Here is a 26,379-nt window from a genome sequence, read left to right as displayed (position 1 = left end):
GCGGCCGTCGCGGGGCCCAGGCCGGAGCAGGAGCCGCGCGCCGCGCCCGCGGAGCCAGGTGGAGCTTCCCCTCCTCCCCTTGGGGTCCGGAGCGAGGCCGAGCGCGCCCGGCCAGGCCTGGTTAGCGGGTGGAGGGTCCCAGGCCCTACTTGAGCGGGCGTGGAGAGTTCTCATGGGGTTGGGACCGGGCTCTGCCCAGCTGCATTATGTTTCTGAATTTTGAACTTTGGAATGAAGTACGGGCACGATGGATTTAGAGGGGCATTGAAGGGATCCTGCGCCTTATGTAAGTCAGAACTTTGGAGGAAACCACAGCAGTCTTGTAACAAGTTAGGGCCAGATTGGAATTACTGTGTGGAAGGAGACTACTGAAGTTCGCAGGGGCGGTGGAAGATCAGAGAAGTGCTTGGTATAGTGTTAAGTGAAGAGCTTGGGGTCGAATTGCTTGTGGGCTTAAGTGGATCAGTGAGAAGTGTGGAGTGTTTGGAGTTTAGGGGACAGGTTGAATTTGAGGATGTGAAAGGAGCTTTTCAGACTTGAGTAGAATGCGTTGAGGGAATGACTTCACGTGCAGTTTTCACAAAATCTTAAAACATGCATGCATAACACAGAGCTTGGCACATAGTGAGGAAGCAATAAATGATGGCTATTTATAGTTATAATGCTAATAAGCTCCAATGGTGCGCGGCAAAAAAAAAAAAAGCTAAATGGGGTTTAAAAGTTTAGGAAACAGGGATTGGTTGGCAGAGACTGCTTCTGTCTCCATGGCAGTGTAGGTTTCCTGCTATCATCCTGGCAATTAAAAGTTTCAGAATTGTTGCCTTCAACTTTGCCTTTCTTACCTCCCGCAGCCTTCCACTCTTTGGTGCTAAGCTTGACAGAAAACGCCGTATTGAAAACAAAACAAAACGGGTAGAGCGTATTTCAGGACTCCGAGACACACACCCCGTCAACACATCTACAGCTCTTTGATAAAAAATGCTTATCTAGGAGATTTTCAAGAAACAATCAGGAAAGGCCAGATATTTGCACCTTTTGTGCTGGGAATTCTGCCATGTATTATTTTCGATAGGGTAAAGGAGGCATTGCTTGTGTGTGAATGTGCAGTCCCTAGAAACTACAGGTCCCAGAATGCAGTGTTTTGATTCAAGCAGTCAGACACCTGCCACTGTCTTAAGATATCTTACTTTTGTTTGTCTTACTTTTTATGTTTCTCAACTTTTAGGCTTCACAACATCCTTATGAAATAGGTACTTTTGTTTCCATTTTACAGATGAAACTGAGGCCCAGAGGGATTAAGTAACTTGACTAAGGATGAAAACCCAATTCCACCTGATTTGCTATTCAAATCAGGGATGAAGGACTCCTCAAACATCATCTAGTTCGTGGGTACTGTTTGATGATCTCATAAGCTATTTAATTTGCTTCAAATTCTGAGATAATGGCCAAAAAATAAGACAATATTTCACTGGTCTCCTTATTAGTACTGTTGATTATATGGTCAAATAGGATAGAAATGTCTGTTTTTTATTTCCAAAGCCTGGACTCCTGTGTAAATTATCAGGTCTGAAATTTGAATCATGAGGAGTATGGCTTGATGATTGTACGATCTTTTTTCCCTTGAAGAAATTTAACATAAAATGTATCAGTGATTTAGGAAAACTACCTAAAATGAGATTCCAAAATAGAATCCGTTGAGCCACCGAATATCCACTGAGTATCCAGTTACTTTATATGTTTATATGAGTGAGGACCATAATGCAAAATATTTTTTCTTAAATGTTCTTGTGTTTGGGTCATTGAGTATATAATTATATGCTTATTAACTCAAAGCATTATAGAAGAATATTGCTGAACAAGGTTTGGGAATTATCTTCTAGCTTCAGTGGGTTGTCTGGGCCTCTTGAGGTTATATACAATATTTTTCAATTTAAAATTTTAACAGGCAATGCATTCCCATAATTTAAACAAAAATATAAAATATACAATGAAAAGAGTCCTCCTACCCCTTTCTTCATTTCCCACTCCCACGAAAGATTCTTTATTCTTCCACAGTTTCTTTATGCTTATACATGAAAATTCAAATATACTTTACTTTTTGATCTTTTTACACAAAAGTGGTATAATACGCACACTGTTCTGTAACTTGCTCTTTTCATGGAACTGTAATGGAAATCTTTTCATATTAGTACATAGACGGTTTTTCATTCTACTAATAGTTGCAAGAAATTACATTGATTGGATTTAACAATTTACTTAAGCATCTATTGGTAGACATTCAGGTTGTTTCCAGTATTTTGCTATTATAAATAATGGTTTATAAAATTGTTATATAAGTGTGTGTGTGCATTTTTATGGAGAGGTCACCTGTAGCTTTCACCAGATTCTTAAAGGATTACAAAAATGTTAAAAGAACCATTGTTTTGACTTAGATCCCTCATTATATAGAAGAGAGAAAGGCTCAGAACAGAGAGTGACCAGCTAAAGGTCATCAAGAGTTAGTAGCAAATTAACAAGGGCTGAAAGGGTAACCCATTAATAAGAGCTAAAACATAGCCTAATTTAGTTAAATGCTCATGATGGCTTATTTTAATAGGGAAAACTAAAAATACCAGTTTCATAAATATTTACATTGCACTTTTAGGAGTGGGAAACAGCAAGAGAGTTAGCAATTTTAGATATACAGAAGTATATTGCTTAGCAGTAGTCTTTTAATGTGGTTAGGTCAATTGATAAAAGAAAGACCAGGCCTGCTTTATTATACTGGAAATAACATTTTTTAGTAAATACACTGGTATTTAAGTGAAATTCTTAAAATTTTAAAATTTTGTTGAAGCCCATGGCTCTTTTGGAGTCGAATCATGTATTTTAAAAAGTGCAAGAGTTTGCTTGTTGAAAATTTGGTTACGCCGATGCCTTTTTTTTTTTGCCAGCTTCTTCACAAGCTTTAAAGTTCCGAACCTTATGGTTTCTGCGTAAAATATTTTCTTAAATGCATTGTCAATTTGTTGATTCGTGCAACACTGTAGGAAGGCTAAGTTGGTGATCATTTTAAGATGAACCCAAGCTTCAGCTTTATGTTTTTTGAATATCTGTAGCTCACTGTATATGTTGAGATATTAAGTGTTTGGACCATCTTAAACAGTATTCAGCAAGTATGTAATGAATGCTTACTCTGTGCCAGGCACTGTTCTAGGTCTTTGGGAGACATCAGGGAATGAAATATTCAAAGATCTCTCCCTCTTGGAGCTTATATTGTAAATTTAGAGACAGTCCTGGCCCATTGGTTTTTAAAGAAGAAAATTTACCACACAGGTATACATAGGTAGATTTGTAATTATGTACAACAACAACAGGCCTCACTGATAATAGTTAACGGATGTTAAGAATTCAATTACCCTTATATGAAATCAAGTATTCTTGATTGTTCTAAATTACACTGCCTTTGAACTTGAAACCAAGACCTTTTTAGGATAGTTCTTTTTCTTTTACTATGGGTAATAAAGAGAAAAGCTAGACAAAAGCTGATGAATTTTTTAAATTGGCAGTTAAAAAAAATTTTTTTTAATCAATTTGTAGTGTTAAAAGTACATTTCAAAAATTGAATAGATCAAAACAATTGAATAGTACCTCTTTTATCCTTTCCCTTTATCCCACCCCAGTCTTCCTGTTCACTTAGGGTTAACATTCATACATTTAAGAAATTTCCTCTTTCTGTGAAAAACAAGTAGTTCCGGTTTATTACTAAGTTGGCAGACAATGTTTGCTATGTGTGCAGCCTAAATTGCATTTAGGACTAATGAATAATGAAATCATGTGACTGTAGTGTAAAAGCACAGGAATTTCCCTCGCCTGTAAGGATTTGTTTTAAGATGTATAAAATGACTCAACTTTTTATCCTTAATGACACATATTCCGGAATTTAAGAGTGTCCTTATGTGTTATACTAATGCAGGAAATATTTGCCATATGATTATGTTTTATAAAACACAGGATGAGGTTATTTCACCAACTAAACATTAATCACCATTGAAGGAATGGTTCCATTCTATAGAATTCAGGATTGAACAGCAGGAACTTAGGAGGTATTTGTTTTTGTCCATTCGTATTTCCACTCCCTGTCTAACTTCCAGTTAATCTTGGAAGAGTTGCCTACTTTGAATTCATTTATAGCTGAGTTACCTTGCAGGTAGAATATGTTTGTCAGATTTCATTCCACTAATTCAGTGAGCATTTTGGGGGATGCACACTGTAAGATAATACAATAAAAAAGATGAATAAGATATGGGCCCTGTTCTTTAAGATTCCACAGTCGGGTTAGGTAAATACACCTTATCAAGTAACAATACAACATGGTAAATGAGGTAAATGCGTGATGCCGACAGAGTATAGGAGTGGAATAACTGGCAGTCTGGAGGAATCCTGAGGAAGGCATTTGAGCTGAAAGTTGAAAAAAAGGGTAGGAATTCACCAAGTGAGGGAGGAAGGGATGGTCATTCCAGGCAGAAGAACCTGCATGTACAAAGGTGTAAAGTGCTTGGCATATTCATGGACTGACAAGAAATTAAATATAAAAAGAATGTGAGATTGGAGTGGGGAAGAAGAGAAAAGACTGCAGAAGTTAGGTCATGAAGGTCATGGTATGTCATGCTAAAAGAATTTGGGACTTTATCCTATTATAGACAGTACGGATCTCTTAAAGATTTTTAAGTAGTGGAATTACATCATCATAACGTGCTTTAGAAAGACAGTATTAGTTGGAGTATGAAGGAAAGATGTGTGTGAGTAGGAACTGGAGGAAGGGAGTCCAGTTAGGGAGCCTATTTTAGTAGTTAAGGTGAGATGAAGAGGGGCTAGACTGTACTAAAGCAGTATTGTGTGGTGATTTCCCTTTTGTCATTCATTCATTTAGTAACCATTTGAGGACCTTCTGTGTGCTAGGCACTAGAGCTACAAATAGAAACAAAGCATGATTCTGTCTCAAAGCCTGTATAGTTGGGAAAATCTGTATATAAACATACAACTGAAATGTGGTGTAATGCAATTATAGCTATAATACAAGATATAATTGTAGAAGGCAATAAATATAGTATAGAGGATGGTCGGAGATAGACTACCCGTGTTTGAATTCCAGCTCTGCCATTTATAGCTGTGTGTCATTGGATACATTGCTTAACCTCTCAGTACCTTAATTTCCTTATTTTGAAAATGGAAAGGTTCTTGTTAAGACTGAGTTATTAGAATACTTGACCCAATAAATGTTAGCTATTTTCACAAAAAGAGAACCCAGCTTCAGTGAAAGGCAGACACTTGACCATGAGTATTCAGTAAGTGGATAAGGGCAGGATAAAAATGAGGGAAAATAGTACATTTAAAAGTATGGGAGTATGAAACAACAAGGAGTTTTAGGGATTGTGAAAAAGTTATTGGAGTATAGAATACATGAGGGAAAGTGGAAGGAGGTGGAATGGGCAGAAATTAGCAGTTACTGGATAAAGTTGGACTTTGGATACATTAAGGAGTGAGGGTCTACTGAAGAGTTTTAAAGCGTTAATTTTCGCATTTCAGAGGGATCACTCTTATGGGTGTAATGTAGCAAAATGGATCAGAGAAGCCAAATTCTCTTTTAGCAAGATGACTGAGAACCTGAAGACTCTTCTGCTACAAATATCCAGAAAAGCTGGATGACATAAAACAACAGTTTTAAATACATTCCCGAGCTTGTAGGAAAGACAAGAAAATCCCCAGGTTCCAGAAACAGAAATGGAACTAAAAACCAAAACTTTAGTAAGCCCTTGCTGCCCTGGAGCAGGGTGAAGGGGTAGAGTGAGGGATTGTTTCTAGTTTTCTGTTTCTGTCTTGATTGCATTTTAACCGTGTGGAAGAAGGGACCAAAACTAAGACTTCTACATTAAGCTGAGATCTTGATGTCCAGCATCTTAGGTGAAAGAGAGCTAGGGAAAAATCTTCCCATTGACACAAGGCAATAAAAATAAATCTTGTCTTGATTTGCCTGAGCTCTGTATAAAGAAGTGGCAAAAAAGCTTACTTGAGAAGCATAAGACTTGCTCATATTTGGAATCTGAGTTTATATTATGTGGTTCAGGTATCTGCATTCTGAGAAAGTAATATAAAAGCTGGCTCCAAGTTAGCGATAACCCTGGGTCACCTGGAGAAAGGAAAAATGAGATTCTAAGGGGTACTTCCATATCTCAGGCCACAAGAGTTTCTTACAGAAGAAATAAGCCCAAGTGAAGATGAATTTATAATTAAAAATGACACACAACAAAACAGTTTTCTATCATAAATGAGAGTCAGCAGATGTAACAAGCAAGAGGATTATAGCTCTAAAAACTGGGATAGTAGAATGGCAGTTCGAAAGGTAATTTAAATTAGCTATTTTAAGTAAAGATATTAACATCCCAAGAAATGAACAATAAAATAGGCACATTTGAAATAGAACTAAACATAATGAAAAATGGTCAGGTTAAAAAACTCAGTAAATAAACAATAGTCTATACAGATGAGAAAATCAGTAAGCTGGGAGTTGGATATGAGGAAGCCCTGAGAATGCAAAATAGTAAGATGAAGGAAAATATGAAAGAGAGGTGAAGTGAAATGGAAGACAGATCAAGAAGATCCAATATCTAATATTCCAGGAGAAAAGTAGAATGAGGGAGACATGGAATTTAAAGAGTGATGAGAATATTTAGGGATTAATAAAAAGACATGAATCCTTAGGTTTAAGACTCATGAGTCCCTAGCAAGAATTAAATGAACAACAAAATCTCACAACTAAACATACTGCAATGAAACTACAGAACATCAAAGATGCTTTTAAAAGCAACCAAGAGAGGAAAGAGAAAAGAGCAACAATCAGACTGAGAGCAGAGGTCTCTTAATAAGAGAGGCCAGAAGAAAATCGAATGCTATCTTCCAAATGTTGAGAGACGCGAATTTCCTATTGAGCTAAGTTATTCAAGAGTGAGGACAAAATAAAAATAAAAACTTTCAGATAAAAAGAGAATTTACCACGTTGTTTCTGAAAGAACTATTAAAGAATGTACTTTAGGAAGAAAATGTAACTTAAGGAATAGGGTAGTATATAAGAAGTCTTAATGAACAAAGAAATTGGTAGGTAAACTAAGCCAACATTGACTGTATAAAAAAAAAATAATTATGACTGCTTTGTAGGGGCTAAAACCAAGGTGGGACTAGGACACCAGATGGATAAAATGTAAGCCAGGATGGAAAGTGATCAGTATTAATGAGTTCTAAGGTTCTATATATAGTTCAAGAGGAGGATTAGAGATATTGATTAACTTTAGGCTTTCAGTCAAATATTAAAAATTTAAGGGTAACCACTGAAAGAAATACAATGTACAACTTGATCTGTATACATATAGAACCATCTCCCAAATTAGAGAATATACATTCTTTTTAAGCAGATGTGGAACATTTACATAATTAGGCACAAAGAAAGTTTCAATAAATATCAAAGATATATAAACCATGTTATCTGCTTCAGTATAATAAAATTAGAAATTAATAACATATATCCAATTCCCCGCCTCTGGTTTTTTTGAGAAATTAAAAAACAAAAAACTTCTAGTATAGATGAAGAACAAAATCATGAAAATTGGAAAATATTTAGAATTGAATAACAATAGGAACACTATCTCAAGATCTGTGAAATACAAGTGAAGCAATACTAAGGGAAATTTAAGTGCCTATATCATATATTCACTGAATCTTAAGGTACCATCATTTATAAGATGCATTGTTACTTTCCAAATACAGTGCTTTCCTATTAGACTTTTAACTTTATACTTATTGAAAAAGCTCTAATAAACTTATTTAGATATGCCTATATGTATAAAAGGAAATGAAATAATAAGAACATTTCTGTGACTTCCATATTCAGTCTAATTCTTGTAAATCGTTTTCTGAGTCATAGAGGTTTGTGTTTTTCTACATAGTATTGCTCACTATGTCTTTGAGAGTGTTGGTGATACAGCATTTCTTAGAAGAGTGCTTCACAGCTATCTCCAGCATTTTCTTTCAAACTGCTGGCATCCATAAAGTTTTGATGTTGAGCTTGCCAGAAGGTATCAACCAAAGTTTTTCAGATGGAGTTAGAGTTCTTCCTCAGATGGTCTGTAACAGGTTTGTTGGCTAACTTGAGGTCATACTTGTCCAGTCACGCCACTAGGGACAACCACCAAATCACTACATGTTTTTGCAAGCTTATTCTTTGTCTTAAGTTCTTATATATGTAAGCAATGACAGTGGCATCATCACTACTGCCTGGCTGACAGTGATTATAAGATTCCAATCGTAAGAAACATCAATTTCAGAGATGTGTATATATATACATATATACAAATATCTCCTAAAATCTGTAAGATATTTGAATAGAAGAAAGCCTGAAAATTAAGTGGCCAACTGAAGAAGTTAGAAAAGTAACAGCAGATTAAACATAAAGGAAATAAGATAGGAAAGAATAAAGGTAAGAACATAAATTAATGGAATAGAAAATAAGAAAAAAACTGAAGTTTATCAATAATAATAACAGGATCTATATTATAGACAAATCTCTGGCAAAACTGGTCAAGGGGAAAAGAAAAACCAGAAAGCATAAAGTTAGGAGTGAAATGGAATGCAAATTTGGTTAAAGATTGTTAAAAGCCTGTAAATACAGAATACAGAAAACTTTATGCCCATGAATTTGAAAAACTATAGTCTTCTGAAAAAATACAGCCTATCACAGCTGATTCAAGACTAAGTAGAACATGTGACTAGAAATTCACTAAAAACCAAATTTAACAGATAGTAAAATCTACCCACTAAGTAATAAAGTGGATGCAATGAGCAAAAACCAGAATATGGAAACTAGAGGACAGATACCGATTTTCCTTCACAAATATGTGAAGAAAAAACAATAGACAGGAAACCTATAGATTAAAAGACAACCAGTTTAAGTGAACTTATTTGGTTCCTGATTTTGAAAAACTAAAAACATTTGATAGGAATTGAACACTGGTTGGATGTTTGTTGGTGTTAAAGGGTTATTAAGTTTTTAGTGTGAAAGTAGTCTGGTGATATTTTAAGGGTACTTATATTTAAGAGAGATGCTATAGGTAAGACGATATGTCTGGGATTTGCTTCAGAATCATTCAAAGGGAGGAGAAGGAGAAGGTAATTAAGGGAATAGATACAACAAGATTGACAACGAATTGATTGTTGAAGCTGGGTGATGGATATTTTGGGATTCTCTAATATTTGAGACTTTTCCATTATAAAAAGCAGAAAATTTTATTTAAAAAGCACCAGAAACAGTTTTACCAATTACCCAAATGTTACAGGATGGATGATCCTTATGCACACTATTCCAGAGAATAAAAAATCGTTTCCAGACTCATTTGGGGAGCTTTTACAACTTGATATCAAAATCACCCAAAGGTAATATAAGAAATGAAAAATACAGGCTGAACTCATGAATGTAGATTTTTACAATTCCAAATAAAATAAACAGTAATCCGTATTTTTAAAAAAATCACAAACTAGTAGCATTTATTCTGGGAATGGGAGTTCATAAGAGTCTAATGTAATTCACCATATTAATAAACTAAAGGAGAGTAAAACCATATGATCATCTCAAGAGATGGTCAAAAGAGCATTTGACAAAATTTAGCATTATTTAAAAAGCTAGAATACTTGGGATAGAAGGGAACTTTGTATTTTTTAAGTGCAACTGTCAATAAGGATGATTAGTGGCTAAAACGACAATTTTGGAGCATATTGCTTTGCTTTATCAAATGTTAAACTATTATAAATATTAATCAAAACAGTTATTAGTGTTAGGATGGTTGAATGGCCCATGTTAAATAAAGAGTTAAAAAAAAATAGGGTCCAGTAACATACCCTCATATAATTGGTAGGTGACAGGTGGCATTACAAATCAGTAAGGCAAAAGTTACCTTCTTCAGTTGTTGTGGATAGTTAACTAATTTATAGGAAACAGGAAAAATAGATCTTTACCTCACACCATCTACAGAGAGTTAACTCCAAATGGATTCAAGGTCAAACTATAAAATTTATAAAATACTAGTAGTATCTCTATGAAATGGAGTAAAGAAGGATTCTTTATATGAACAAACACAAAAAAGGCATAAAGGAAAAGATTGATACTTTGGCCACATTAAAAAAAAACTGCAGGGTAGGAGAAAATATTTACAATGAAATAACTGACAAAAGATTAATGTCCAGAATATAGGCAGGACTACAAGTTACTGTGACAGATATCTCACAAATAGGAGATTTGAATAGACATTTCACAAAAGAGGAAAAGTGAAAGGCCAATAAACATTTGGAATGATGCTCTATATCATTTGTAATTGAGGAAATGCACATTAAACCAATGACCAGAGGCCATCAGATTGGCATAATTTATTGATTAATTATAATTAATAATGGGAACCTATATACTGCCGGGGAATTATAAGTCAGTATACCTGGAAGCAATTTGGCCATACCTGGTATAGCTGAAGAAAGAAATCCTTTGCCAAGTGGTAATTCCTTTAACAGGTTGTCAGCCCTTGTGAAACACATACAATGAGTTATAACAAATGATGTTCATTACCATACTATAGTACTGGGAAAAGTAGTAACAGCTATCCTTGATAGGAAAAAGGATAAAAAGGTAAATTATGGTTGAGACAAATATTGTCTCACCAGAGAAAACCATTGTTAATGACTGCATAGTGCCTGCCAGACTTTACTAGTTTTTTTTATATATATTAAATATTGTGTATGGCTTTTTAATTATTAAATTAGTATAGAAATGGCTTTGCTTTTTTCTGATACATAGGGTCATATTTAATCACTTAGGTGTTTTTAGAGACTTGGAAGTTTCTGTTGCTTCAGGATATCGCTTACATATATCCTGTAGTATCAAATTCAGTAAATACTCTCATGAGGTCCCATATTCTTGTGGTTCTCTTAAGATGGGGGTACTTCTAAGAGAATTAAACTTATTCATGTAGGGTATGAAGGAATTTTCAAATGTATGTATTGTTCCTTAATGTTGGGAGTTTTAGAGAGGGGAGAATTAGTATTTATGGAACAAATGCTTTGTACTTGCTCCTGTAGGTTAGGTGTTTTTAGTTTATTTACTAGACATTATATAGTGCCTTCTATGTATAAGGCGTTGAACTAGGTGTTTAAAAGGATGGACTTGAAGAGAGCAAGAATGTATAAAAAAGAGGAACACTGAAGGAAAAATTATTTTTCACTCAATAAGTGTGCTTCAGTCCATTTTAGAAGAGTAGGTTAAAATAAGTGTTAGACAATTGAGATGGAGAAATGAAAGCAAAGAATAGTGTTTGCTGATTATTCATACTGATAATGATGTGAGCCTGTCCAATTTCAACATCTCAATATTTTTGTTTTCCAGAAGTGGTTAGTACTACTGTGAAGCTAGTTGTAAGCTAAAGCTGAGCAGCCTTATCTCAGACTATTACCTTTGATAAGACTGGTATTAGCTGTTTTGATTTCTAAGATCCTTAGTTCTCAGGCCAAAAATTCTGTTTGTCAGATTATACTCATTCATTGAACTCTTTTGTGCGCATTCTATAAACTAACACTTGGGTACCTTGGAGGTCTTTCTTGGTGACTTTATTGAGAGCAGTTTTGGTAGTGTGGTGGGGGAAGAACAGGGCCCTAATACAATGGGTTGAAGTGAGAAGGCAGAAACTGAATATAGAGCCTATTCTTTGGAAGAGTTTGCTGTAAATGGGGAGGTGGGAGCAGAGAAATGGGTCAATACCTGCTGGGGGACAGGAGTTCAGGAGTTTTTTTTTAAGATAGGTGATATTGTCATGTTTGTATGTTAGACTTGTATTATCATAGTAGAAGGGGAAAAAATAATGGTGCTGGAGAGAGTGGAGAAAACAAAGAGCTAAGTTCATGAAGAGGTGAGAGAAGATGAGATCTGGAACACCAGGGGGAGATTTATCTTACACATGAACTGGAATACTTTTCCCATTCTGGTGATTGTACTCATTGCTCTCTATTTTTGGAAAATATTAGTTGTTTGAAAGTTAAGTTTTCTAGTGAATTAAAATCTGCCCCCTTAATTTCAGTATTCAGATATTTAGAGACCATGATTATTTCTATCTAAATTTTTAGGTTAAACTTCTCAAATTCATCTCGTTGGTTGTCTTCCTCCCTTTTTCAAGATTCTAGTCATACTACATTATTTAGAGTTCTTGGAATATAGTTTGCTTTTTGAAACCTTTTGACCTTTTGTTGCCTATGATTATTCTACCTGGAATATTCTTTTCACTTATTCTCCTGTTAAATTATACTCATCTTTTAAACCCAGGTGAAACATAAGTGCTCTGTGAAATTTTTTCTCACTCAAATAGGAGTTGATTACCTTCCTTTATGCCCCTACATGAGTATCTGCATCCCTCATGTCACTGGATTTCAGTTCCTTGTTTGTGTGTCTGTCTCTAGTACTACACTGAACTCTTTGAGGTCAGAAATTATGTCTTTGTGAATTCAACACAATATGGTATCTAGAACGTATTAGATACTCAGTAAATGTTTAACGAAAGAGATTCTTAAAAAAATCCTTAAAAAAGTTTTTGGTCACATGTCATGATTCCTTTACCCTACTGTTCATCTTTAAATATGCCACTCAGACTTGACCCTCATATTTGAAAAAATGGCTGACTAGTGCAAAGTGTAGTGGAGCTTACTATTTCTCCTATCTAGATGCTAAATTCTTATTAATACTGCCGAAGATTGCATTGGCCTTGCTCATACTGAATTTGTAGGCAACAAAACTGCCTTTTTTTTCATTAACTGCTGTTAAGGCAGCCTTCATTATCACATGTGTGTAAATTTTTAAGTCGAAAGACAACTTACATCCAATTTTGGTTTTTATTTTTCTGAATAACAGTTATTTTTCCTTTACTTCCATTTTGTCATTTCTTTTGTGTTTTGTCTGGTATTTGGTTCTGTAAAATTATAATAAAACCTGAAGATCGGACTCCATTAATTTGTAGTTTACTTAGACTTAAGTTTACCTGTGCCTTAATTGTAAAGAAAAGCTTTACTAAATTCAGCTCCCTTCGGACAGCATATTCTTTGAAAGACCTCAGTACAAAATGGTGCTGGTATTAAAGCAGTTTATCATTGGTTCATTCAACAAAAAAAAATTTAAGCCACAGTCTTACACTGAGACATATACCTAGAGATGATCATCCCTACCGATCTTTAAGGAAATCACCTAGTTTGGGGAGTCAGAGGCAGATACAAGTAATTATAACACATATAATAAATGAGATGACAAATGCAGAATGATGTGAGGGCCTACAGGAAACTAATGTAATTCTCTCTGGGTGAGTGGGAAAAGCTTTACAAAGAGGGCAGTAAACAGGGTTTTGAACTAATTATGTAGTGAAAAGGAGAAAAAATATTCTAGGAAGAGGAAGTGGTGCATATAAAGTCATAGAGAAACAGAAGGCATGAAATATATAGGAATAGTCAGATGTATGGAGGCTGGGGAGGGGAAAATAATAAGGGAATGGTAGAAAATGTGGCTGGAGTGGTAGATTGAGTACTATTTATAAATCACTGAGGCAGAGGGAAGCCAATGAAAGTTATTAAGTAGGAGGAGGATAGGGTCAGGTCTTTGTTATAAAGAACTGGGGAAACACTGTTGAAAATAGATGGAAAGACAAAGAGTGCTAAGAGATAGGCCAATTAGGCTACCATTTAATACACAATCTGTACCAAGTAGGTATCGGAGGATTAGATGAGATAAACAACGCTATTAAGGTAGGTGTTACTTCCATTTTATGGATGAAGAAACAGGCTTAGCAAGGATAAATACTGGTAGGTACAAAGCCCGTGGGTGGTAGGTTTGAATGTAGGTTGGTATGGTTCCAAATCCTGCTCTTCTAATTTTGGTATCATTCCATCTTGTGGACTATTGTGAATGATTCTTTGCCTCAGAGGAAAAGTTTAAGTTTTATTGGAACACAGCCAAAAGATTTCATTCTAGAGTGGTAGTGGATATAGTGATGTGTATAATCACACAGTCTTTTGCCTAGGTTTGTGGGGCTTCATCTCTGCAGCATTCCTATACCTATATTTGTGATTTCTTTTATTTTGTGCCTCATTTTGCTTTGACTCTACTGATTTAACGTGGGCTGCGTAACTGTGCCCTGTTGTTTAGGCCATTTCTGGATTCAACAAGGAACCTTATTTGCTCTTTTTTAATACCTGCTTTTATTAAATCCTGTTGATCTCTACTCTCTGTCTTTCTCTAATCCAGAAAATTTAGTCAGTTCAGGCTGCTATAACAATACCATGGACTGGGTGGCTTATAAACAATAAAAATTTATTTCTCACAACCCTAGAGACTCAGAAGTCAAAGATCAAGATGCTGGTAAATAAAGTTATTTTGGTAAATAAAGTTTTATTGAAATACAGCCATACTCATTCATATTGTCTACGGCTCTCTTCATGCTACAACAGCACCAGGGGTTGGCAAACTACAACAGCAGAGTTGAGCAGTTTTGACAGACCTTATGGTCTGCAAAGCCAAAAATATTTACTACCTGGCCATGAGTCTATACAACCGCAGGTTGCTTAGGACTCCTCCTTATTCTTTCCAGATCATGGTATAAATCAGGTTAAAGATTTAAGCTAAAGAGCAAGATGGAACTTGGAATTTGAATATTATCATTAATTTTTATTAGCAGTTAATTTAATAAGTAAGTACTTTCCAGTTGCCCACTAATATATAGAGGTGCTATTTTTTTTTCACATTGAATTTCTTATACTTTTCCTACAATTCTGAGAAATTCTGTCCCTGAAAAGATTAAGTAGAATTTTTCTCTTTTCGTATAGGAAAATATCTAACATTTAATGAGTATCAGTTATATATCCAATACTGAACAGACATTACATTACATAACGATTTATTTGAGGAAGATATCCTTTTGGAAAGTGAGGAAACAGGGCTAGAGAAGTTGTAGCATGCCCAGTGTCAACAATGATAAGTGATGGAGTATGATGGTCTCCACAGCCCAAGGTCTTTCTGCTTATAGAAGTTATCAGGCATATTAATGTATCTGGTAAAGTGCTTTGTTAAGGAAAAATGTTTAACTGAGTAACCAACCCAGAGTTCCTGAAATAGCTCCCTCACACTGCATGCAGATAAGATTCGGCCCAAATATGGCATTGTTACCACATAAAATTAAAGAATACCCTATTCCCCAACCATTCTAGATAACCAAGGTTTTATTGTTTATTAATAGTCTTACCATAATCATAAGATTAAATGTGGTGGTGGTGTTATTGCTGACAGGGTAAAGTTTAGATTCTTAGCCTAATGTTGAAGATTCTCTACTATATGGACTCAGTGTACCTTTCTGGCCTATACACCTCTCTTAACATAAACTTTCTGCTGTAGCAAAACATATTTATTCACTATCCAGCCTCCATGCTTAAAACATTTCTTGAAATTGTGGTTAAAAACACATGACATGAAACTTACCATCTTAACCTTTTAAGAGTGCATTTCAGTAGTGTTATCACACTTTTGATCATGTTTTGTTGTTCTCGTGAAGTGCTCTTCCTCCATCTTTTCACTTATCTGAGTTTTACCAGTGAGACTCAGCTTTATCCCACCTTCTTAAACCATTGCCTCTCCTTCCCAGTTTGTCCTCTTCCTCCTACAGATGGCTGTGGCAACATTTGTGTGTAAAATTCAATTGGCAATTGTTTGTTTTGTGACATTGCATTTGTCATCGTCTCTGGCTAAAAGTTTTTAAAACGTTTATGAATTTGTCTTAATAAGCTATATTATAAAGTCTTTGGGGAAAGGGTTTCATGCCTTTTTGTGTGTGTATTTTCTCTTCCCACAGTATTTTTCACTGCTCATTCACTAACTTTCTAATCTCTGGTAATGGTTTCTATTATTCTATAACATATTATGTTATCACAAATATTTCCTTTTTCTCCCTTCACAACTTCTACCGTTATATTGCTTTTTCCATTTGTTATTGCCATTTCTATGTTTAACATTTTTTCATGTTTCAAATTATAGGGCATATTTCAGTCTGAAGATTTGCATTTCTCGTTTAACTTAAATGGTTTCTTGTCTTGTTTAAAGCAATATCATGTTATTAAAAAAAATCTTTATTTAATTTTAATGGCAGAATAATAGTACATTATATTATGGCTTATCCGTAATGAGCTTAACCATTCCCTCAATATTGGACATTTATGTTATTCTCAGTTTTGTTTTACAGTTATAAATAATGTCGCAATGAAAATCTTATATAAAAGTTATTCTGTATTTTAGATTATTTTCTTAGACTCCTAGAAATTAAATTATTAGGTCAAAGGTTACAAACATTTTATAAGTCCTTGGTATGTGGGTTGTGACATTTTGATTTGATTAGTTCTTTGCCAAAGGATAACCTTAAAACACAGAAAGTATAAATTAATATAGTAGTGATTGGTGGTGTTAATTATGGTACTAAAGTAAGCAGCCTTAAAATTTGATATTAACATTTTATTACCTTTTAACTTTTTCTCTGTGTACTTCCTCTTCTTCCCAGGTAAACACTATATTACCAACTGTAAATTGTTAACTCGTCTTGAGCAAATGAGTAAATGAATGGTTGCATCAGTACCAGACAGATGGTACTTGGTTGTCATATGCATTCTTGGAGAGTTAGGAGAAAACCAAAAAATAATAGATAAAATGGAAACCACTGTAGTTTGGTTTTAGAACACATTTGTGGTTCACAACCTGTGTTTACCTTCCTACTTCTTCTGGTATGCTTAATTTAACATTAACATTTCCTATTGCACATTCCAATGACAGATGACAGTGGTTGTTCAGAAGTTTAGTGGGTAGTATAAGCAGGTAACCTTGAGATTAATACAGATAATAGCCCCTTGTTTCCTGTGCATTTCTGCACTTAATGTATGTTTTGCTACCTCTTTGTGTTCTATGCAGCACTTAGGTGTTTAATTTTATAACTCTGAGGTTCTATACTTGTTTCACTGATGTATGTTTTTTCTTCCCTAGTAAGATTGTAAGTTTCTTTAGGACTTAGATCACACATGTTCTGCCTTGATTATATCCCTTTTTTGACTTTCTCAAAGGAGTATGCTCTACTTTTGTCTTCTTCCTCACTGCCTTCTCCCTCTTTGGTAATGATTTGTGGTTCCATGATGAGAATTTTGTCTTCTCCTGTGGTTAGGAAGAATGTAGATTTTTGCTCCTGGCTATGATGGGAACAGACTGAAGCAGACCAAAACTCCTGCTGGGAATAACTAGAAAAGCCTGATTTTTAAAAAAATCTATATGAAGGCATTGGTAAGTTGCCAAGGCAACTGGGGCTTCAGGCGTTTGTGGATTCTTGGCAAAAGGAGAGTGCAGCTATCAAGAGGCAAAAAAGCCAGCAGAGCTTTCTTCATGGGGCTGGAGATACAAAAAAATTGTAGTTCAGGGCTGCCAAGGCAACCAGAACTTGAGAGGCCAAGATACCAGAGAAAAAGGAGGTAATTCCCCCTCCACCTGCTTTTTTCTCGAGGCATTTGTTTATTCTTAATTGTGCAGGGTAAAAAGCAGAGGCTTCAGAGAAAGCTACTGAAAAGCAAAGCACTTTTTAGCAATTTTTCAGTGTTGAGGAGAAAAACGTTCAGGACTGTCTGGTAGGCTTGGTAAGCAACCCCAGACTCTCAATTGGACCCTTGGAGGGCTACAAACTAGGGTAGAATGAGCTTTACAAAGACTGCAGCCAGCCTTGAATCAGCTCCTGATTGGATTGTGAGGTGATTGCTCCTCATTCATACTGCCTGTCAGAGAACATAGTGAATCCTCTGTAGAAGTAGAATATCATCCCGAGCCTCTGTTTTTCATACACAATGAATGATGTTCTAACAAAAATTACCAGGTGAATGAAGAAACCAGACCAGGAATAAAAATATAGTATAGAAATACCAGTATAAAATTGATCCATGATATCCTAGTTATCTGATAATTTATTCGATCAGTCTCTAATTGAAGGACATTTTGGTTATTTCCAGTCTTTAGTATTGAATGGTTTGCAGTGAATATTCTTGTTTGTATATCTTTGTACATGTTTGATATATCTGTGAGATAAAAGATGCCCTTGCTAACCTTTCCTTTATCAATCTTTTTGATCTTTGCCAAAGTGTTTTGGTTTAAAAGGCTTTAATTTCTTGAAATGAGTGAAACTGAACATATTTTAATATAAGTCATCTGATTTTTTTTAATAAGGTGCCTGTTCATGTCTTTTGCCCATTGTTATATAGGGTTGTTAGGCTTTTTTTTTTTTTTGGCTTTTTTTTTTCTTTGTTAAAGAGGTAATAAGACATAGTGAGTAAGAGCACAGATCCTACAGCCAGATTGCCTGGTTTTAAATCATAGCTCTTTTGCTTACAGCAGTGTAGCCTTAGTAAGTTAAACTTTTTGTGCCTCAGTTTTCTCATTTGTAAAATGAGGATAATATTATCTCTCCATTGGGTCATTATCAAGATTAAATGAGTTATAAAGAGCTTAGAAATGGGCCTGGCATAATGTGCTACATAACTGCTAGCCATCGTAATGATGCTGCTGGTGGTGAGAGAGATGGAAATTAACCAAAGAGATTTTTTTTTTTTTTATTTGCCAAAAGGCAGATAGCTAGTAACTTTGTATTCAAATAAGGATGTAGGTCTTAGGACTCTAAATCCAAAGTTAAAAAACATATATATCCAAAGTTGTTTTTCTTTCTGCTGCCCTGATAAGAAATTGAATCTACAGGGGTAGAAATTCAAACATAGCCAGGTACCAAGGGATGATAAGCTTTGGATTTGAGACTTGTAAAGGTATCATCTTATACAGTTCAGTGAGGTTCTTTTTCTAATTTGTATCGAATGTGGATGCTTTGACAATGAATGACGATTCTTGATGGTTTGGTGAAGTTAACAAAATTCTTGTCTTATAGTTTGTTTTGATTGTTTGCCTTTATTAATAACCAGTCACCTCGCCCCAGAGAAAATCCTTTTTAGGAAGGACCTTCAGGAAAGAATAGCTGCTCTTACGGTTTACATTAGACTAAATGAGATGATCAGCTTAGGTCAATGGCCACAGGTGTGTGTCATTCTTAAGGCATCATATTGTTAGAATTTCTCTTGCTGTTAAACATAGTAGTAGTCAGTGGACAGAATGAAACACTTGAAAATCCCTGTAGAAGCCAGTGGAGGGATTGGTGAGTTTGGGACTAATTCCTTTGGACTAAGGAATGAGGATGGTGGTGGTGCCTTTTCTGGTTCTTTTTGATGCAGGATGGGGCAAATCTCCCTTAGTGGGGACTTAAGCCCTACACCTGCCTAGAGAGAGAGGGTCCTTCACTCCATGAAGGAAAGGATTCAAGTGAGAGCCAGAATTAGAGACAAAAGGAAAGTTTTTTAGAGAAGAAATAACACTCCACAGACAGACATGGTTTTCTCTCAAAACCAGAGAATGAGAGCCTAGGTATGTGAGGAATTGAGTTTAAATCTGTTTTCCTTTCTGGGTATGGCTACTCAGAGTTAAAGGTATGGGGAAGTAGTTGTTAGCAATCTCAGTGAGAATCTTCCTGTAGGTTCCTTGTGGTCTGACCGTTTGCAGATTAGCCAGGTTCCCGTGTCTAGCAGCACGTAGCAGGATCTGAATACAACCTGGTTTAATATTTAATCAATTAATGTAGTTCTCATGCCTTTTTCCTGTATTATTTTAGCATCTTGTTGCTTTGCTTATTATTTTTAAAGAATTTATTTTGAGTACTTTTAGTTTCACAACAAAATTGAGAGGAAGGTACAGAGATTTTCCATATACTTCCTGCCTCCATACATACTTAGCCTCACCCATTATCAATATCACTCACCAGAATGGTAAATTTGTTACCAAGGATGAACCTACAATGTTACAATCACCCAACATCCATAGTTTACTTGAAGTTGGTGTTGGACATTCTGTGGATTTTGGCACATGTATAATGACATATATCCATCATTATAATATCATACAGAGTATTTTCACTGCCCTAAGTAATCCTCTGTGCTCTGCCTGCCACCCCCGCCCCCCATCCCTGGCAACACTTGATGAATGTAAATTGGTACCCCACCCCTACTCCTGCCCATTTCCTTTTACTCTCGATTTAAGTCAAGGTGTAGTAAGATTTCAGTCAGTATGCAGTTTCTACATTGGCCTTATATATGAAATTTGAGATTTCTTAATAAATATGCCAAAGTGAATTTAGCTTTTCATATATGTCAAAGCAGTTAGGTCTTCATCTTTTTTTCTTATAAATCAGACCCAACCACAATTTCTTTATCTCACTAACACCAAAAACAATTTTATAGTTATTAGATTCTACTGCAAGTCAGTCTACTGGCTGAAATATTTTACAGTGTTTTTGCTCTCATTACACTCATTTGATCCTCATAATAGTCTGTCATGATATATATTATTCTGATTTTACAGAAGAAGTAGGTGACATTGGCTTATCTAAGGCTCTGGAAGCTTCTAAGTTGAGGATCTGGCTTTTAACTTTGTATTATTTACACTGTATAATGAAGATGTTAAGTTCTTTGGACATTTTGTCCTAAATGTCAGCAAAAACCATTTTAGAGAAAGCAAATTTTCCAACAGTATGTAAAAACTATCATTTCTACCAGGCTATCATTAAAGTATTTTTGGTCCCTTGTGTTGTGTTGGATAGCAGACTAATTGTAAGCCTGAATAAGATTATGCTCCTTACATTGTTCCCAAGTAAAAATAAAGATTTTGAATTTTTAAAAGCAAATATTAGAAGAATCTTATACTTTGTACCAGAAGAAACTATGATAGAATGTTATTCCACTTGCCCTGAGGAAGGTCTTTCTAAATATGATACAAAATGAAGAAGTCAGAAAGGAGATGTTTGATTGATATAACTACACAAAAATAACCACTGTAGGCAAAGTCAAGACAAATAATAAAGTACAAAAAGTGTTGCTGTTCAAGTGGCATAGGCTAATTTTCCTTATCTAGAAAGAGCTTTAACAAATCAAGAAGAATGTTAACTCAGTGGGAATAAAGGAAATTCATGTACCTTTCATGTCAAAGGAAATGCAAGTTACAAACATGAAAAGTACTCAATTTTATTCATAAGTATATAATATATAAAATTTTACCTATTAGATTGGCAAAGTTAAAAAGTTTCAACACTCATTGTGTTGGAAAAGGTGTTTAGAAATGGCACTTTCATTTATTGCTGGTGGAACTTTTAATCCATATAGGCAGCTTCATGAAGGAAGGGCAATTTGGTATTCTCTGTCAGAATTACAAATATATATAGCAGTTGATTCCAGCAGTTTAATCAATGGCTATACTTGGAGGCATGCAAAACAATATATATGCAAGATCATTCCTTATAGCATTATTTTAATAGTCTCTGGAAATTTAAAATCTCAATATCTGTATTTTGGTCCTCTTTGTTCTTAGTATTAATTTGTCTTTTCTTTTTTTCTTAACCAGTTTTACTAGAGGTTGGTTTATTGGTCATTCCATAGTTCTACATAAAAAAACCGTCAACCAGGGTTGTTGGTTTTAATCAGTAGAACTCTACTCTGGCAAATTTAAGCAGAAAAGGAATTTATTGAGAAAGAATATTGGGCAAACCAGAATAATCAGCCAGATAGCTAGAAAGCTTGACTTGGAAATAGCACTTAGAATCCAAGAGCAAAGTTTATATAATATGACTCCTTTGAAATTTTTTGAAATGTCTTTGTAACCTGTTCTATTTTTAATTGTTCTTTATTTGCTTTAAGGAATATATATTCTATTCATTGGGTGCGTACCTATATATAAATATACGTGATAAAATTTGTTCATTTTATTGGTCAGTTTTTCTCTGTTTTTTACTCTTGGTCTCCCTGATCTGTTTTTAATTTTGGATTTATTAATTTCTCCTTATACTAGTTTTCGCTGTGATGTATGTTCATTTAAGTTCATGATTATTATATCTTCTTGATGAGTTGCCTTTTTAATCATTATGTAATTTCTCTATTCTTATTAATGCTTTTCTCTTGGTTTTGCCATGTACCAGTTCTGTGGCCTTGAGCAAGGCATTAATCTCTCATTTTCCTTATTGTAAAATGTATATAATAACCTTTCTGTGAAGTTTCACTGAGAAAATATATATGATATGAAGTATCCTAGATTCAACATAAATATATTGAAAGTACTTTTTTGCCTTATGGGTTTCGCTTTTCCTTCTCTCCTTCCCCTTCTCTTTTAAAACATCTAATTTTAATATGATTTGCTTATAGTTGGAAATGTGCTTAAAGGATATGATCGAAATAGTCATCAGGACTTTTTTTTAAGTGAGTGAAGGAGATGGAATGTTTTATTTCCCAAACCTAGGGCCTAACAATTCTCTAGTACTTGGTGGACTTTTAAGTTACTCTTCCCTGCATCTGCATTAGATAGTGTTACTGAGTATCTTTCACATTTCTCAGAGCCTTTCTAAAATAGTTGGGACAATTGAAGTCAACTTTTTTGAGGAGCCTACTTTTCTACAACAAATATTTATCAACCTCAAGGGGATGTAGAGTTATTAAAAAATCAAAATACTGTTTCACTCAATATACACAGGGGTATACAGAAGTGTCACATGCACATTTTAGGAGGTAGAAGTGTGTACTTTCCCCCTCCTTTTTGATAGCATGTAGGACTTATCTTTTATCCCTGTTCTTCACTTGGATTTTTATCATGTTTATATAACCAACATGTCTTGTTTGCCTCCTGTGGGCCTAGATATCTTAGATTTAAAAATATATAAAGAGAAGGGGAAAAAACAGATTTTCAGCTGAGAAAACAGCATAAAAGACTTAAAAATATGACATATTTTTATTGTAACTAAGTAGTCAAGGGCTGAGAGATACAGTGCCTTAGAAAGGTAAAGTTATGCTCAGTCTCTGGAGAACCTAGAATGACATGTTGAAGAGCTCTGACTTTATTCTGCAGGAATATCAAAACCACTAAAGCCTTTGAGAATAAAAAAAATTAGGTTATATACTGAAAATATTTACCGGTTGTAGATGGGAAAATACTCTAGTGGCACTGTTGAAAAGGAATAGAAAAAATATAGTATTATGAATAAAACCAGCTCATTTAAAATGTTATTTTGTAACACTAAACTAAGCTTTAAAGTTTTTCCTTGAGGTCTTTTAATATGTTGCTTTATCACTGAGGCCCTTCCAGACCACTCTACATAAAATAATCTCTTTCTTTCATCCTACATATCTTTTCCTCCAAGGCACTTAGTATTCCATCAGTTATATTATATACACACATTTGTTTATTGTATACTCCCTGAGGACTTTGTTTGATCAGTGCTTCTCCCCAGTGCTTAGAACTGTCCCTGGTTTATACCCTTTAATAAATATTTGTTGAATGAATTTTTTCAAATTAAGATGACCACAACTTTTAATGTACTTTATAATGTGGGACAAGCAGTAGGACAAGATATTGGTTCCTTCCTAGACAGTCCTGTTAAAAAGTGTCGTCTTCTCCCTTTCTTCCAGAGTTTATATTCAGAACACCAATCAAATTAAGTAAGCCTGGGGAACTTCGTGAGGAATATGAAAGCCTGAGAAAGGTATGGTATACATATGATCATGCCATTCATTTTCTTAAAGTAAACTGAAATAACATTAGAGAATGCTCAGTGGGGAATTCTGATTTACCTAGGGCTTTTTAAATTTTACAATACAGAGCCTGTCTTTCTCCACACTACCTTTTACTGGCATAGTTAGATTCTGTAGCTATAATGGAAGTAGAGTTAACCTTAACTAAGAAGCCCTGTTAAGCTGTCCTTTCAAAGATGAAAATGTAGCTCATAGTGCCTATCATGCACCTGCTGCAATAACTGGCCACCAAGAGAGGTATTCTTGGCATTTAGATATTTGTTAAAAGCCAGCATTTAAGCTTTAATAATAGCTTATATTATTTTTCCTTATCTTGCAAGGTTCTTCTAATTACACGTAACTGGTATTATCTTTTATTGCTTTCACTCTGTTAAGTACACCAGAAGAACTGTAACTTAGTAAGGGAGTAGTGGAATAATTTCCTAGAGAATATTCACCATGAGGAAAGTATTTAGCTATGTCCACATTATCTTATTTTTGGCATTTTCAAGCTAATTGTCTGGGAATCACCTAGACAATTAAGACTTCAAAAAGGCTGGTAATAAGAAGTTAGGTTACGCGGTTTCTATCATCCTTTCCAGCTCTCTTCCTGCAGCACTATCCCTTACCCATTTTCATAAACATTAGATCATTATTCTACATGTGGACATTTAATATTTTATAAAGGTTAGATAATCCACTTAATCTGAATCAGACATCTTCATAAAACAGAGACGAGACAATAACATTATTGTTATTTTATTAACATTATTGTTATTGTTATTCAGTATTTTATACTGAATGAAAAAAATCAGTCTTAACAAGGTCATGTTAAGGAGAAAAGATACTTAATTTCTATACATTCTTTGACCCTTTTTAAATGCGGGTGTTAAATGTTGACTTGGGTCCTCATGCTTTTATATTGGTATTGTGAGACTTTTTTTTTTGTTCGTTCATTTTTTGGGTTTAAAAAAATCATTTACAAACCTTTTTTCTACATATTAAGAAATTATTCTCAGAGACCACATCAAAAGAACCACAAATCCATCTTAAATAAAATTCCAGAATATGCAAATACTTTGTCATGGTATACCTTTTCAGAACTTGGAGAATATAGAAAATTTCAAGCTATCAGCTTGAAGATAGAGAGAAAACATACCAGGCAAAAGGAAAAGCAAATGCAAAGGCCCTGAGATAGAAACAAGTTTGGCTCATTCAAGGTATAGTATGGCTGGAGCTGAGTGTGCAAGTGGTGGATGGATATGGGGATTTGGTAGGGGATAAACTGGGGAGATAGAAAAGCCAGACCAAAGAAAGCCTAATTGGCCTGGCAAGGAGCCTAAATTTAAGTGCGATGGGATGCTATTAATATGATCTGGCTTTACACTTTTAAAAGGTCTCTGGTTGCTGCGTAGGGAATAAACTGTAATGGGCCTAGGAGTTAGGAATTGTGAATAATAATAGAGACCCCAAAATAATGACTCAAACAAAAGAGGAGTTTTATTTTTCTCAAGTAACAAAAACCAAAGACCAGAGGTAGGCAGTCTAGGACTGATATGGCAGCTCTGTGACATCAGAGATTCAGGCTCTTTTTGTCTTTCTGTTTGACATCTTCCAATCTTCCAAGTGTACCTGTCTCATTGTGGTATAAGTTGGCTGATCCTTCTGTAGAATCACATCTAGACAGAAGGCAAAAGAGCACATGTTATCTGAATTGGGTCCTTTTAAAGAGCTTTCTCTAAAGCCCCACCCGGTGGCTTATTTTATAGTTCAGTATCACAGACTTTCTCTAGCTGCCAGAGAGGATAGGAAGCATAGTATTTTAGCTGGGTATATTAACTTCCTAAGTAAAATCAGGGTTCTCTTTTTAAGGAAGGAGAGAATAGATATTGGGTAGACATCTGGCAGTCTCTGCCTCGTGGATCAAGAATGGAAATAAGACCAATTAAGACTCTTTTGGAGTAACCAATGTGTTGGGTTTAACCAGGGTTTAGGTTTTATCAGAAGTAGGGATAGATGTCAGTAGACTTGAAAGTTAGTACAAGGAAGTTGTTATAGTTTTAGACTATGGTTATTTATGGAGCGAATTGAGAACATAAGGTACATGATGGACAGTGAGAGTCGTACAATCAATGGACTGGTAGTTTTGAACGGTGATAAAGAATTGTAAAAGTAGGGCTACTAGCATACAAATAAAGCTGGAAAGCTAGGAAGTGGTGGTCTAAATGTGAGAGAGGCTTAAAAGTGAGAATGGGAGGTGGTTTAGTTATTGGACATGAGAACGTTTAAGGAATGATCATAGGAATAGATAACTGAAGTAGGATGGACAAAAAGATTTAGAAGGAAGTAAAGGAACTGAAAAAGCATACTGATATTGACATCTTCAGGAATATCCCTGGGGTAGTTGGAGAGAAACAGATGATAAGCTTTTCTGTGCATTAGGGGAATTGACAGAGGTAGGTGACTACCCACAAAGAAGGGCTGTAGGTATTGCAGTCTGATGGTAAATACTTCAAAGAAACTAGGATTTTTGAGGAATATGATCTACTCTATAATTTGCTTCTTTTTACTAGCAATATAATTTTGGGGGTCACAGGGGCTTTCATGTATTTTTTCATTTCGAAT

At 35.0% G+C, this 26,379-nt stretch overlaps 1 protein-coding gene across 1 annotated transcript in view; it reads left to right on the top strand.

Moving 5' to 3' along the window:
• RNF169 (ring finger protein 169) overlaps positions 1 to 26,379 on the top strand; it is a 78,752-nt gene that overhangs the window by 619 nt on the left and 51,754 nt on the right. The window contains exons 2-3 of the mRNA XM_011368440.2: positions 3 to 58; positions 23,653 to 23,726. Of these exons, the coding sequence (XP_011366742.1) occupies positions 3 to 58; positions 23,653 to 23,726 (130 nt within the window). The remainder of the gene's footprint in view (positions 1 to 2; positions 59 to 23,652; positions 23,727 to 26,379) is intronic.

The sequence above is a fragment of the Pteropus vampyrus genome, unplaced genomic scaffold (genome assembly GCF_000151845.1).
Source record: "Pteropus vampyrus isolate Shadow unplaced genomic scaffold, Pvam_2.0 Scaffold141, whole genome shotgun sequence".
Lineage (NCBI taxonomy): Eukaryota > Metazoa > Chordata > Mammalia > Chiroptera > Pteropodidae > Pteropus > Pteropus vampyrus.
This window is presented reverse-complemented; position numbering and strand designations above follow the sequence as displayed.